This window comes from Pteropus medius, unplaced genomic scaffold (assembly GCF_902729225.1).
Source record: "Pteropus medius unplaced genomic scaffold, Ma_sr-lr_union100, whole genome shotgun sequence".
Lineage (NCBI taxonomy): Eukaryota > Metazoa > Chordata > Mammalia > Chiroptera > Pteropodidae > Pteropus > Pteropus medius.
In genome coordinates, this window is record NW_024344378.1 from 57,697,867 (window position 1) to 57,711,461 (window position 13,595).

General features: G+C 32.6%; 1 protein-coding gene across 9 annotated transcripts in view; it reads left to right on the forward strand.

Annotated features, from left to right (window-relative positions):
- SHLD2 (shieldin complex subunit 2) overlaps nucleotides 1-13,595 on the forward strand; it is an 81,975-nt gene that overhangs the window by 60,392 nt on the left and 7,988 nt on the right. For all 9 annotated transcript variants that reach the window (XM_039872309.1, XM_039872308.1, XM_039872310.1 and 6 more), the window contains 3 exons: nucleotides 7,725-7,919; nucleotides 8,059-8,193; nucleotides 12,273-12,479. In XM_039872309.1, coding sequence (XP_039728243.1) covers nucleotides 7,725-7,919; nucleotides 8,059-8,193; nucleotides 12,273-12,479 — 537 coding nt within the window. The remainder of the gene's footprint in view (nucleotides 1-7,724; nucleotides 7,920-8,058; nucleotides 8,194-12,272; nucleotides 12,480-13,595) is intronic.

Here is a 13,595-nt window from a genome sequence, read left to right on the forward strand (position 1 = left end):
ACTCAGGGTTTTCAATATATAGTTATATAGATAAACAGATAAAAGATATGGAAATGTAGATATGTGTGTATGGTTGGGCTAATATACATATGTATATTTCCTAGCTTTGTCTACTGAGGACACAGAAACAGTGACACCTCAGTAACAATGAGCATACCTAGTGCCCAAGATCTTGGTCTCTAAACATTCTTTAAAAAATGAACCAACACTGTTAGAAGTAGTTGGTTGCAGGTTTGGGACAGGGAGAATACAACGTGAGCCCAGAACATCTGGTGGTATCATAAAAAACTGTTAAAAGAACAGGAGAGCCAACATGAAAGAGCACCTTCTGGCCAAAATTGGAACAATTTAAGTAAAAAATAATGATAGTATTAGATTATAATGCATAGAATAAGATATTTAAAGGTCCATGTGGATATAAATAAGTAACTAATTTACTAAATAAATAAATGAGAAGATTCCATTCCTCACAATGGAGATCCAGTGAATACATGTGAGAGAAAAGAGAAAAATAGGGAATTACCTTTAGACAAACATCACAGTAATAAATATTGCAGACAAGGATCCACTGAGATGCTCAAATTAGTAGGTAGAAGTCTGAGGAGAAAAAGCATTGCATAGTCTCAATGTATCTCCCCAAAATATTTATTATCAGCTTACAAGGAGAAAAATACCTTTACAGTGAAGAAACTTGGCAGACACCAACTTAACTGACTGATTAAAGTAAATAGCAGTAATAAGATATGAAGATATCATGAAACCCTTGCTATGATGCATTGAGAAGGACCCAGCATAATTTTTGTGGTATTCATGCCAAAAATGCATAACTTCATTCCAATCACAAGAAAACATTGAAGAAACCCAAATGGAGGGGCATTATACAAAATAATATTAGTTAAAAATATCAGTTAATAATATTTAATCAGTATTAATTTCCTGTTCATGATAATTATTCTGTGATTATGTAAGATGTTCATATTAGAGGATATAGAGTGAGGAACATAAGGGCACTCTCCTATTTTGCCACTTTTTTGTAAGTCTAACGTTAGTTTTTAAAAAAAATTTATTTATTTTAATTAGTTTCAAGCATATAGTACATTGGTTAGACATCTATATAGTTCATAAAATGATCAACCCAATTGCTCCCTCCCTCCTCTGACCCTCCACCTAGCCAACGTATTAATGCTAACTGCATTTTCTATGCTGTGCTCCCCATCCCCGTGACCATCCATCAGCTACTAATTGGTACTTCTTCAACCCTTCACACCATTCTCTCAGCCTCCCCAAACTTCCCTCCCCTCTGTACGTCACCAAATTGTCCACTACATTTGTGAGTCTGTTTTTGATTAGTTTGTTTTTATTCCTTAGATTCCGCATGTAAGTGAAATCGTATAATGTTTATCTTTATCTGATTTAAGTATCTTCTAAGTCCATCAAAGCAATATCTTTTTCCACCTCTTTCCTTTTCATATGTAGGGGTCTTGTTTTCTTATCCTTTCAGCCACTCTATCTTTTGGTTGGAGCACTTAATTCTTTTCCATTTAAGGTACTTATGGATAGGAATGTAATTGTTACCATTCTTTATTCCTGTTTTTGATGCATATATTTCTTCTTAAAGAAGTCCCTCCAACATTTCCTGTAATACCGGCTTGGTGGTGATAAATTCTTTTAGCTTATTTTTGTCTGGGAAGCTCTTTATCTGTCCTTCAACTCTAAATGATAGCTTTGCTGGGTAAATTATTCTTGGTTATATATCTTGGGTCTTCAACCTGTCGAATATTTTTTGCTAAGCCCTTCTGTCCTGCATAGTTTCTTTTGAGAAATCAGCTGCAAGTCTTATGGGTTTTTCCTTATAAAGTACTATCTATTTTTTTTCTTGCTGCTTTTAAAATTCTTTCTTTGTATTTAACCTTTCGCATTTTAATTATGATGTGTCTTGATGTGGACCTCTTTGGATCCCTGATTTTTGGAATTCTCTGAGCTTCCTGGGGTTTTGTGTCCATTTCCTTCACCAGGTTGGGGAAGTTTTCCATCATTATTTCATCAAACAGCTGTTCAACATCTTGTTTTCCTTCAAGTATGCCGATCAGACAGCTGTTTTGACCCTTAATAGTGTCCCATGTTCTCCTTAAATTATTTTTATAGTCTTGGCATCTTATCTCTCGCCATTCTGATTGAGTGTCCTTGGCTTTCCCATCCTCTAGATAGGGTATTTGATCCTTTTCTTTATTCACTTTGTTTATTCCTTTGCTTATTCCATTTAATAAACTTCTCATCTCAGATAATGTGTTCTTCATTACAGACTGGTTTCCTTTTATAATGTCCTTTTCCATTTTTATGTTTTTTTTATCTCTTTATTGAAGTTCTCACTGAATTTATCTTTACTTCCTGTACGTTCATTGAGTATCTTTATAACCAGTGTTTTGAATTCTGCATCTGTTACTTGACTCCATTATATCTGGATCTCTGTTCTTTTCTCTCATATGGCTTCTGCTTCTTTGTCTTCCCATTTTGACTGCCTTTCCGTGTCTGATTCTATGTACTAAGCAAAGCTCCTAAGTCTCCCGGTCTTAGTGTGGATTTGTGAAGTAGGTGTCCAGTGGTACAGTCTTGAGAGGAGTTCACCTGCAGGCCAAACTTAGCCCAAGCCTCTTACCACCCTGGGGCCACCTGTTAAGATTCAGCAAGCAATCCACAGATGCTGTGCTTATAGTTGCCTCAAAAGGCCACACCAGAAACCGAGGCCAGCTGCCTCCAGTGTGAGTCTAGGTGCTGCTCAGCAAGGAGCACCTGACTCACTGAGGATATATACCTGGATGTGGCTTAGGTGGGGCTGCGAGTTGGGGAAGGAGTCAGGGAATCCTCTGGGCAGAGCGACCTCTGTTATCCAGTTTGATGACATCAGGCTATGGTGGTGCTGTGTTCCTCACACTGGTATGGGGAAGGGCTCAACAGAGGAACAATAGATACTAATGACACTTCTGTACAGAGCGAGTCTCCCCTTGGCCCTCACTCTGACAGTGTCTCTCTGTAAGTCCCTGGTGCCCCCCGTGTGCAGCTGAATTAGCACTAGTGCTGAGATTGAGCAGAGCCGTTGCTGCGAAGATCTGCTTGTTGACGCAGCTCCTTAAGAGGCGTCTGTCGCTGCCCCAGCCGCAGCCTTCATCTCACTCAGCTGCTTGAGACCGGGCAGCCCTGCGTCCTTGCCCTGTCCTACCTTCTGCCATTGCAGGGTGATTTCTTGGATTTCTCCCTAGTTTTATGGCTTGTTCATCTAGATCCCAGGCGATTTTTCCTTGCTGCTCCTCTTTGTTTCTGTTACAACTTTGATTTGGTCGCCAGTGTGATGAACAGAGCCTTTATGATCTACACCATTTTTTTTTATTGTGTCTAACGATAGTTTTAAAAAATTTTTTAAAAAGCCATATATGGTCATCTTAATAGATACAAAGAAAGCATTTGAAAATAAAGTCCAACACCCATTCATTAGGAATACAAAGAAATTTATTTTAACTTGATAAAGAGTATCTTTAAGAAATCCAGTGCAAATATCATCCTAATTAGAGAAAGATTAGGAACATTCCTTTTAAAAATTAGAAATGAGACTAGAGTACTGCTGTTACCAGTTTTACTCAACATTGTATTGGAGATACTAACCAGTGAGATAAAACATGAAGAAAGAAATTTCCAAAAAGACTGGGAAAAAAGAGGAAAGCTGTCATTATTTATAGACAAAATGGTTCTTTTTTATAGGATTTTTTCATCTAAAAACTCAGGCAAATTATTAGAAATCATGGGAAAGTTCAGCAAGTTGGCCAGGTATAAGACTAATAAACACAAGTCAATTGCATTTCTCAAGTGGAGCAACAACTAGTAACGCTTAAATAGAGGGCAACATTACAATATTATGTATGATACTAAGTAATATTCTAGTAATAAATTTAATTCTTTTGTTAAAAGAAAATGTAAAAATTAAGAGAAATGAAAGAAGACCTGAAAACATATACTTTATTGATTGGAAGATTTAGCATTGTGAAGATTTCAAGTCTCCTCAAGTTATCTATGAATTCAGTGCAAATCCAATCAAAGTCCCAATAAGATTTTCATGAAATTTGATGAGATTATTCTGAGATATGGAAGAGTAAATGGTCAAAAACAGCCAGAACATTTTTGATAATGAAGAACAGGAAAGAATAATTTGCCCTATCAGATATAGGATTTAGTATGAACTTATAATAATTAAAAACACTATGTTTTGGCCAGTTGAGTCAGTCAATCTTAATTTGAGGATTTTTTTTAAAGATTTAAATTTAATCTTTTATTATGAATATTTGAAGTTGCCATATCTTGAAAAGCATATTTCCAAGGAGCTAAATGTCTTTTAAGTAAAATTCATGATATTTTATAGCTGTTAATACAATGGAAGGGTAAGGAATGTTTTGAAATAATGAAAATAACATGGTATGCAAATATTTTTGAGGGATTAGGGAGATAGACGTTGTAGATAGCTTTGGTTTTAAGGCTGATTTAGATTCAAATAAGGCTGATCTAATTTAGTAATTTCATAAAAATTTTAAGACCTAATTCTGGTGGAGAATATCTAGTGGAACCCCTGGGGACTTTAAAGTTTTTATAGAAAATTGTGAAAAACCTTGAACTAATTATAACTAGATAACCTTTGGGTTACATTATAGTCTTTGTTTTTATACTTACATAGTAGTTTACATTGCCTCGTTTTTCACAGGTTAGTAGTTAAATAAAGTGTATTCTCAGAGTTTTTTGTTTGATTTAGGCAAATGGTTTTCAGTTGATGCTTTGAGAATATTGCAGCTGTTTTTCTTCTGAAAGAATAAATCAATTTGATTAGCTTTTTTTTTCTTTTACAAGTAGTTCAACTGTTGAGAGCATTCTTACTTCTGATCAGTATATTGTACTATTGGCAAAGCCTTATGTTCTTTTGTCATTCCAGTGAGCTGTTACTTATTTTACAATCCTAGTCCTGATAATGTGATAGAATATTAATTTATCTTAAATATATAAATCAAAGGTTAACACAATGATTCATGAAATAGACTATTTTATTTGGAATTTGAATAATCAGATGTTTCTGTATAAATTTTTATGAAAGCAGGTATATGTAAAATTGGGAGATCTGGTAAATAAATTGGAGTCATGGAAAGATGTATTTGAAGTTGAGTTTTGCTGTAGTCTAATTCATTTCCTTATCTCCACTCTTCTCTTTCATTCATCTCTCATACTATCTGTTCTTTTCTCTAATGCTCATTATTTTTGATAGTGTTATCACCATTGTTTTATAAAATTCATTTAGGAATTATGTAATCTTAATTAGAATAGATTTCATTTATCAGGTTTTAAAAACTTTAACACATTTGTTTTTATTCATCCACTCAGCTGTGCTAGAAATCTTGATGCCATCTTTAATCTTTTCTTTACCTTCCACCTCTAATTGTTTCTTGGGTTCTACCCCTAAACTGTTTCACAAATCTGTCACCCTTTTCCCTTTCCTGCAGTCTTACCTGTTTTCCAATGCTCTTCATCTCCTGCTGGATGATCACTAACCTCCCAAATGTTCTTCCTACTCTCCTGTGAAAATTGATTCTTCTACATTAAAGCGTTCATGAAGTTGGATGTGAAGACATTATGACTTTATTTTCACTAATCACGAACTGAAATTAGTATTTCTTTCTATTACAAATAAGGTAACAATCCACAGTAATATTAGCAGTACTTTTGACTTGGTCACCAATGGAAAGCATATAGATTTTCATATCACATCACAGTTGTTGAAGATAACTTGAGTATCATCTATGCCCATGATACTTTGGCATACTTTGAAATTACAGTAGTTGTCACATACTCTGCTATATCTTGTTATTTAATGTATTAATGAGACACATAAATTATCTCAGTTTAAAAATATTTCAGTTACTATATTGCCATATAATTGATTTGCCAATCGTATTTCATTTTATCCACTTAAAGTGTTATTCTGTAATAAAATATTTTAAAATTAGATCATGGTAATAGTTGCAGAACTTTGTGAAGTACTAAAAAAACACTGAATTGTACACTTTAAAAGGGTGAATTTTATATATGTGAATTAATCTCAATAAAGCTGTTATAAAAATGCTGTTTCGATAATGGATCAATTTGTTTCATAGGCCTACCGAAAGCATCTATGGTATGTAAAGGATTGCAAACCTCTTCTCTTTACCTGGAAATATACCCTCTACCCCCAGTTACCACCTAGAAAACTCTTAAGACATTTTTCCAAAACCCAGCTCAATATTCCCTTTCTAAAGCCTCTTCTAACTTCCCTGGGTAGTTCCTTTTGTGTGTTCTTAGGAATGCTTACATATGTCTCTTATACTTTAAGCCCAGTGTTTGTTCTCTTGTCAGTGTTGAGTTGGTGACATGTTATGTCTTTGTATCCTTAGCACCAAGTATAATGCCTGTCACATAGTAAATGATCTGCTGATGAGTGAGTAAAAAATGAGGCCTTACTAAATGGCTTTATTATAAGAAATACATTGGGATGAGAATGTTACTGAGAGAAGGAAAGAAGAATCATGTTTTTTTCTATTGAAATCAGTTCATACTAAAAAGTACATGAGTGTTTTTTGCTAAGATCTTACTTTGTTCAACAATCAATCACATATTCAAACATACTTCACTTTCCTTCAGGGAAATTAAAAATTCATCAGCAAAACTCATCAATCTGTATATTTAAAATGTATGCATTTTATTGTATGTAAAGTATATCTCAATAAAAAACTAGAAAAGAACTTGAGACAGAAAAGAAAAAGAAATCTAAATGACATAATGACTGATGAATTAAATAACTAATATTCAAGAGAAATATTAGCACACACATGCTCAAAACCAAGTGAGAGACGGAAAAGGAAAAAATCACTGGTAGCCTATAGTGGTTGTTACTCTGTGTAGTATTTGGAAAGGTAAAAAGCAGGATGATGGCTTTGCAGCCAGTGAAAGTGGAGAGGACAGAGACTTAGAAGTGGGGAAGAAGAAGGCATGTTCAGCGAAAGAGCCCATTAGGCAGCTTTTAGAGTATTTCAGATGTGACATGCTAAGAGTCTTGAGGAAGAATGGCAGTGGTTTGGGCCAGTTCGGGGAAGCTGTGATCAAATCAGACTCCAGGAATTAGGGAACTGATTGAATATAGCAAGGTAATGGAGGAGTCAAAAAATAACTGAAGTATTGGTCTTGGTTAATTGGTGGAAAAATGATTAATAACAAAGTAGAGAAGTGAGGGAACAGGGTAAGATTTTTGGAGATGGTAAATAATTCCACTTCTATTGATTAAAAATATCAAGCTAATTTTTACATCTAAACTACTTCAAGAATAAGATACATGTTTTGAAGAAATGAAATAGTTTTACATTTAATCACACCTTACAACAAAATAACAGTTCTAAAAAAAATACTATGTAGTCAAGAAAATATAATTTTTAAGCAGAGTCAGGCCTGATTAGTACTTGGATGGGAGACCACCTAGGAAGGCCAGGTGCTGTAGGTGTAAAAAATAAAAAAAGTAAGGGATCATAAGCTGACAAGGTCCTTGCAATCTAATAGGTCAACCAAGAGTTGCCTCGCCTAAAAAAATATATATATATATTATATATATATACATTTTAATTTCGTCATCTTTTCTATGTGTGTTTGTGTTTTTTTCCCCCCCTTAGATTCCAGTATAATTAGTGATGTTGTACTTCAAGACTTACTGGCATATGTGTCTTCAAAACATTCCTATCTTAGAGATCTTCCTCAGAGGCAGCCTCAGAAAATGAACAGTGTTGAATTTGTAGAACTGGAACAGCTTCAGCCTGACATATTAGTGCATGCAGTGCTAAGAGTTGTTGACATCACTATACTGACAGGTAATCATTTAGATTATAAAATAAAGATACAAGATCTCCTTAGTGTACCATTTGGTTATCATTATATATTTATGATTAAATATCACAGTATCACAGGTGAGAGAGTAATGCCAATTAAAATATTCCTTTTCTTTTCCAGAGACATTATATAGTTATAGAGGACAGAAGCAAAGGAAAATCATGTTAACTGTGGAACAGGCCCAAGGTCAACATTGTGTACTTGTATTATGGGGTCGTGGAGCAGCCTGGTACCCTCAACTTCAGAGGAAAAAACGTAAGTACTCCAAAAAACATTTAATATATTTATAGTTAGGTAAATGATTAATGCTTATGAGCCTAAGATGAAGAGAATCTTAAGAGATTAGACTTCATTTGAAATATAAGTGATCATGAATGAATATTCTGCAGATTACTTCTGTTATATTTTAGATAGAAAAGAAAAAACAATTTGGTTATCTGAAAAGTCCTCTATAATTAATGATGACAAAATAAAAGCTTTTATTTATTCCCAAGTATACTACTTTACCTTTTTAGTGAAGATTTTATCTTCTTAAGATATGTTTTTAAAAAATTCTGGAGAAGCTTCTACAGTTTTTATTCATCCAAAAGACTCTGAAAAATAAACTTCTCTCTGATTGTAACAGATTTTAGGGAGTTGCATTAACTCTTTCAAGTCATAATGTTACTGTTAAATAAGTTACTGTGTTCCAGGTTTTTATTCTAGATATTTTAAAAGTGTGGACTATTAGCCATCCATAGAATATTTATGTTTAAAATGATATTTTAAAAATGATATTTTAAACATAAATGGCCCATTATTATATTTTTCTTTAAAGCATAAATTAATAATTTATGATGTATTGAATTAAATGTAATTGATAATTCAATAAAATAGTATATTTGCTTTTTGATATTGTGACATCCTCTAATTGTAACAGTCAGAGATGTTATAATCAGTGGCTTATGAGTTATTTTACTCTACTAAATTATTTCAGAGATTGATTGTGTGACTCATTCTTTTTTAACGGAAAGAGTTAATTTTCTTCCCAAAATTCTCTCTACAAAATAGTTACCTAAAGATAAGATCTGTCACACACTCTCTCTTAATCATTAATAGCCTATGACTAGGATTTGAGATAAGTCTAACTTTTGACTTTTATGTTAGGGTCAAACAGTGACAAATATTTGGTTGAGAAATCTGACAAATATGTGTCAATGATGGGCTGACCATCATTATTGACCACCGTTTCATAGCAGAGAGCATGAGTCTAGTGCATGCTGATCAAAATGTAGGTCAAAGGTATTATTCTAACTCTAATGGAGCTATAGCAAAGCAGATTGCTCCATGCTTGATATTCTTTTAAAATAAGTAGTTATTTGGTTAATAGAAGATAAATTATAGTTGTGTCTAGATAATTCTGTGTTATTTAGGTTAATATTGAAAATTTATGAGTCTTGGGATTAAGATGTAGTTGTTCTTTGTTCATTCAGCATACTTCATTTATAACTATCATCTTTAAGTTTTAATATTCACCTCAATACTTCAAGATTATTCTTTTTAAAATGGTACAATATCAATTTTGAACAGTCTTCTAAGTATGTGACTTCTACTTTCAGAAATTGTTAGCATTCTATCTATTCATTTAGTATTTCTTGAGGCATTCTCTATTAACTTTATACCGGGCACCAGTTTTATTTGTTCTAAAGATGAAAAATACACATTTAGGTGATGTAATTAGAAATGATCATCGGCAGTCATTATTGAACACTGGAGATAATGGAATTGTGTAGTACATAGTACATGTGGGTTCCTGGGGGACCTGGAACGAGAATCTGAAAAGCTTCTCTATGTGGGTCCCAGGCAGCTTCTCTATGTATCTGCTTTATTCAGTCAGCGTAGACTTACTCTACTTCTCAACCATGTAAAAAGCAGATGGTTACTCTGTAGCTCCTGATTTTACTTTTCTTTTTAAGAGACCAGCCCCATTTCCAAATTCCCAGATAAGAAAATTTGATTGCTCAGATGGAATTTGATTCAGGGAACTGCAGCCTGGAGGACAGGGTCGAAAAGTATAAATAGGAATGCCTGAGCTTATTTCAGAGGGTGAGGAAACAGTTAAAAGGGTCATTTGTGGTCTGGGTGGGCACACAAAGGTATTTATTACCAAAGATATGTACATTCTCTAGCCTGGAGAGATGTATGTGATGTATTATTTAGTTTAAAAAGTAGATTATAAAACTTCACTTATAGTAGGATCCATTGTAATAGAAGTTGATATATAAGTATGTATATACATTTAAAAATCTGGAAATATAGATAATAAAATGATAGCAGTGGTTATCTCTGTATGGTGGTTTTATATGGTTTTATTTTTATTTATACCTTTAGTTTGAATTTTTTGCACGTGAACTACATTTATTTTTTAAACCTTTTAGTATGAAAAAGTTCAAACATACATAGAGATAATAATATAATGAACTAAAGTACCATTATCCAGCTTATTCAAACATGACCAATCTTACTTCACCCATTACTTCCCTTTTCTTTTACTGTCTAAATATTTTATAATAAACATATTTTATTTTATAATTAAAAATGAAAGCAAACTTTTTCCTTTTAAAAAAAAGTTGATAGTTTGGAATATTTAGCTAACAATTTGAGGAAAAAATAGAATTAAATTTATGTTTCATATTTGTGCCAAAATAAATTCCAGATGCACCAGAGATTCAAATACATTTTTTAAAAAAGAAACAATGAGTAGTAGAAAAAATATAAGCAAACTTCTTTGAAATCAAAAGTTAGTAGGTTAAATAAAATACAGCAACAAAAACTAAACCATGCATAAAAATCACCACATATAAACTTAAAAGACAAGTAAAAAAAAAAAACAACAGAAAAAAATTGCATTTTGTCAGAAAATAATGCAATAAGCGAAAGTCAAATGTCTTTAAGGCTCAATGGGCAATAGATACCAACAGGCAAGTACTAAAGAAGAAATAATATGGCCAATAAATATAAGAAAAATTACTCCTACTAGTAATTGAAGACACATGAATAAAATAATGATAGATGATTTTTCTCCTAAGAATTTAATAGAGAAGCTATGGGGAGACAGTCACTCTCATAAACTATTGAAAATATAAATTGGCAAAATCTTGTTTGAGGACAATTGACAATGCATATGAAAGACTTAGAATTTATAATGCTTTTGGCCTAATAATTACACTTACAGGAATTCATCATGGCTATGCATAAAGATGTAGTTAAAAATATGTTTATCATGGTACTGTTTATAATAGTGAAAAATAAAAAATGATGAACATGTTCCAAATAGAGTTGCTATAATAATTTTTTAAGATTTTGGTTTATCTGTGCAATGATGTATTATGCACATTTTAAAATAATGTGGAATAATACTTAATGACATATAAAAATATATTTGATATATTAAGTAAAAGTTAAACAAATTGAAAACAAATGTTTATTTTGGGGTATTGAGATTATGGCTGTTATTTACTTAGCTTATCTCTGGTTTCTAAGCATATATTTTGTAACAAGAAAGCTATTTTAAAAATAGTGATTGGTTTTAAGCAACAACTTGGAATATATATTCTTTAGTTTTTTCTAAGGATGCTTTATAAGGATTTACTGAGTTGCTCTAAGATTCTCCACACATACACAAACTTTAAAATGAAAGAAACTAAGGAAGCAGATAGGCATATGAATTAGGTATATGACCTGAAGTAAGTGGGAAACTAAAAAGACAGTTGTTATTATTAGAAAACTTAGTGCTAAGAGACCACTTTTTGTTTTATTATAGTTTAAAGTTGAATTTATTAATATAGAATAATTATTTGGCAAGAAATTCTGTGCTACTGTGGTTTTAAGAATTAGAATTATTACTGAGGGAATTAAAAATGGGTGCAACTGTATCTAAATGCATTTTTTTGACCTGGAAAAATTAGCTAAATAAGAAAACTAAGGTGTTGAAAATCATTGAGAGATATTGATTATGGCAGACATGTGTTCATTTCTATGTCCCTGTTACTTTATAAAATCTTTGCCTGTAGTTATCAAAATGAGCATTTGCTACTCTGAAAAGCAGTTGGTTATAATAAATTATGATTCTAGGAAATCAAGAAATCTTCAGAAAAAGATTTTATTAAAATGATCTCTAGCATCCTTACCTTATTGCCTTAAATACAATATTCATATTTTGTCTTCTTTATACCTAAATTCTTTAGTGTGATAAAAGTTGTATTTAATGGTTTGAATTAAGTCAATCTGTTTAGTCTGATTTTTGAGCCTAGATTATTTCCCTTTTGGTAACTTTTTGTTTTTGTTTGTTTAAGATTATATTTGGGAATTTAAATATCTTTTTGTTCAGCGCAATTGCATCCTGGAAAACCTAGAATTGCATACAACACCTTGGTCATCCTGCGAGTGCCTGTTTGATGATGATATAAGGGCAATTACATTTAAAGCAAAATTTCAAAACAGCATGCCCTCTTTTGTGAAGATGTCAGATTTAGCAACACACTTAGAGGATAAGTGTTCAGGTAAGATCTCTATATACATAAGGTATGCTAGTTTTAATATAAGCAAAGCTACCATTTGCAGGAAAAATATGTAATTGAATATGGAAGTGAAATATAAATCTTTGTAGATAATTGAACTAGATATTGGCATCTTCTTCTCAGCTTTTTGCCTACATTTTTTTCAGGTTAATTTGTAATTATTAGGGATCACTTAAACTTTTTTATGTATAGTTACCAGCAGCTCATCATTTAATTCAATCTGCTTTTGAACACTAGAGATTAGTGAGGGAGCATGAAGCTTCCATGTCCTCTCCAGGTGCACTACTCTCCCAGCACCTCTGTGTGTTCAGCACCCCTGTACCCTTTTATTTAAGGTTTTTAATCAAGGATTCATTATGTAGGCATGGTTATTAACTCATTGGCCATTGGTGATATACTCAAACTTTCACAGGTTGTGGAATAGGCTTGAAAGTTCCAACCTTCTAATCATGCTTTGGCCTTTCTGGTGACCAGCCCTTATTCTGAAGGTATTTATGGGCTCTTAGTCATCTCTTAGCACTCTAGAGTTTCCAAGAGTTTTTGGAGCTGTGTGCCAGGACTAGGGACAAAGAACAAATATTCGTTTTTTATAAGGTTGGAGCATCAATGCACTCCCTTAGTCTACCTTGGCCGAATATCAGATTAAAATTTTACAAGTTGTGTTAATTCACATAGGTATGTATATATGTTTTATACAATATGATTATAGACATTAGCATTATTATGTCATAAAACTAAGCTAAGGAGAATGCAAATAGGAAACAAAGACAATAACACCTCTCAAAAAACCCAACTTTTAATGGAATACAGAAATTAATTCTCAGAGAAGATCTCTATATACTCAGTTCTGTATTGACACGTTTATTAATACTAATAGTTAATTTAAAATTACTTTTCTGGAAGATAAGTACAAGTGATAGAAAATTTATAAATTTTTATACTATTAAACTTTTATACAACTTTCAAAAATGGAAGTAAGTTCCTTGTGGCTACAGAAGACTCTAAATTTATACTAACTGGTGAAATCTTGGGTAATGTTGTAGTTCCTAAAACAGTTTCATATTTGTGTGTATCTCCTGTGCTGGCCCCCAGCTCTCT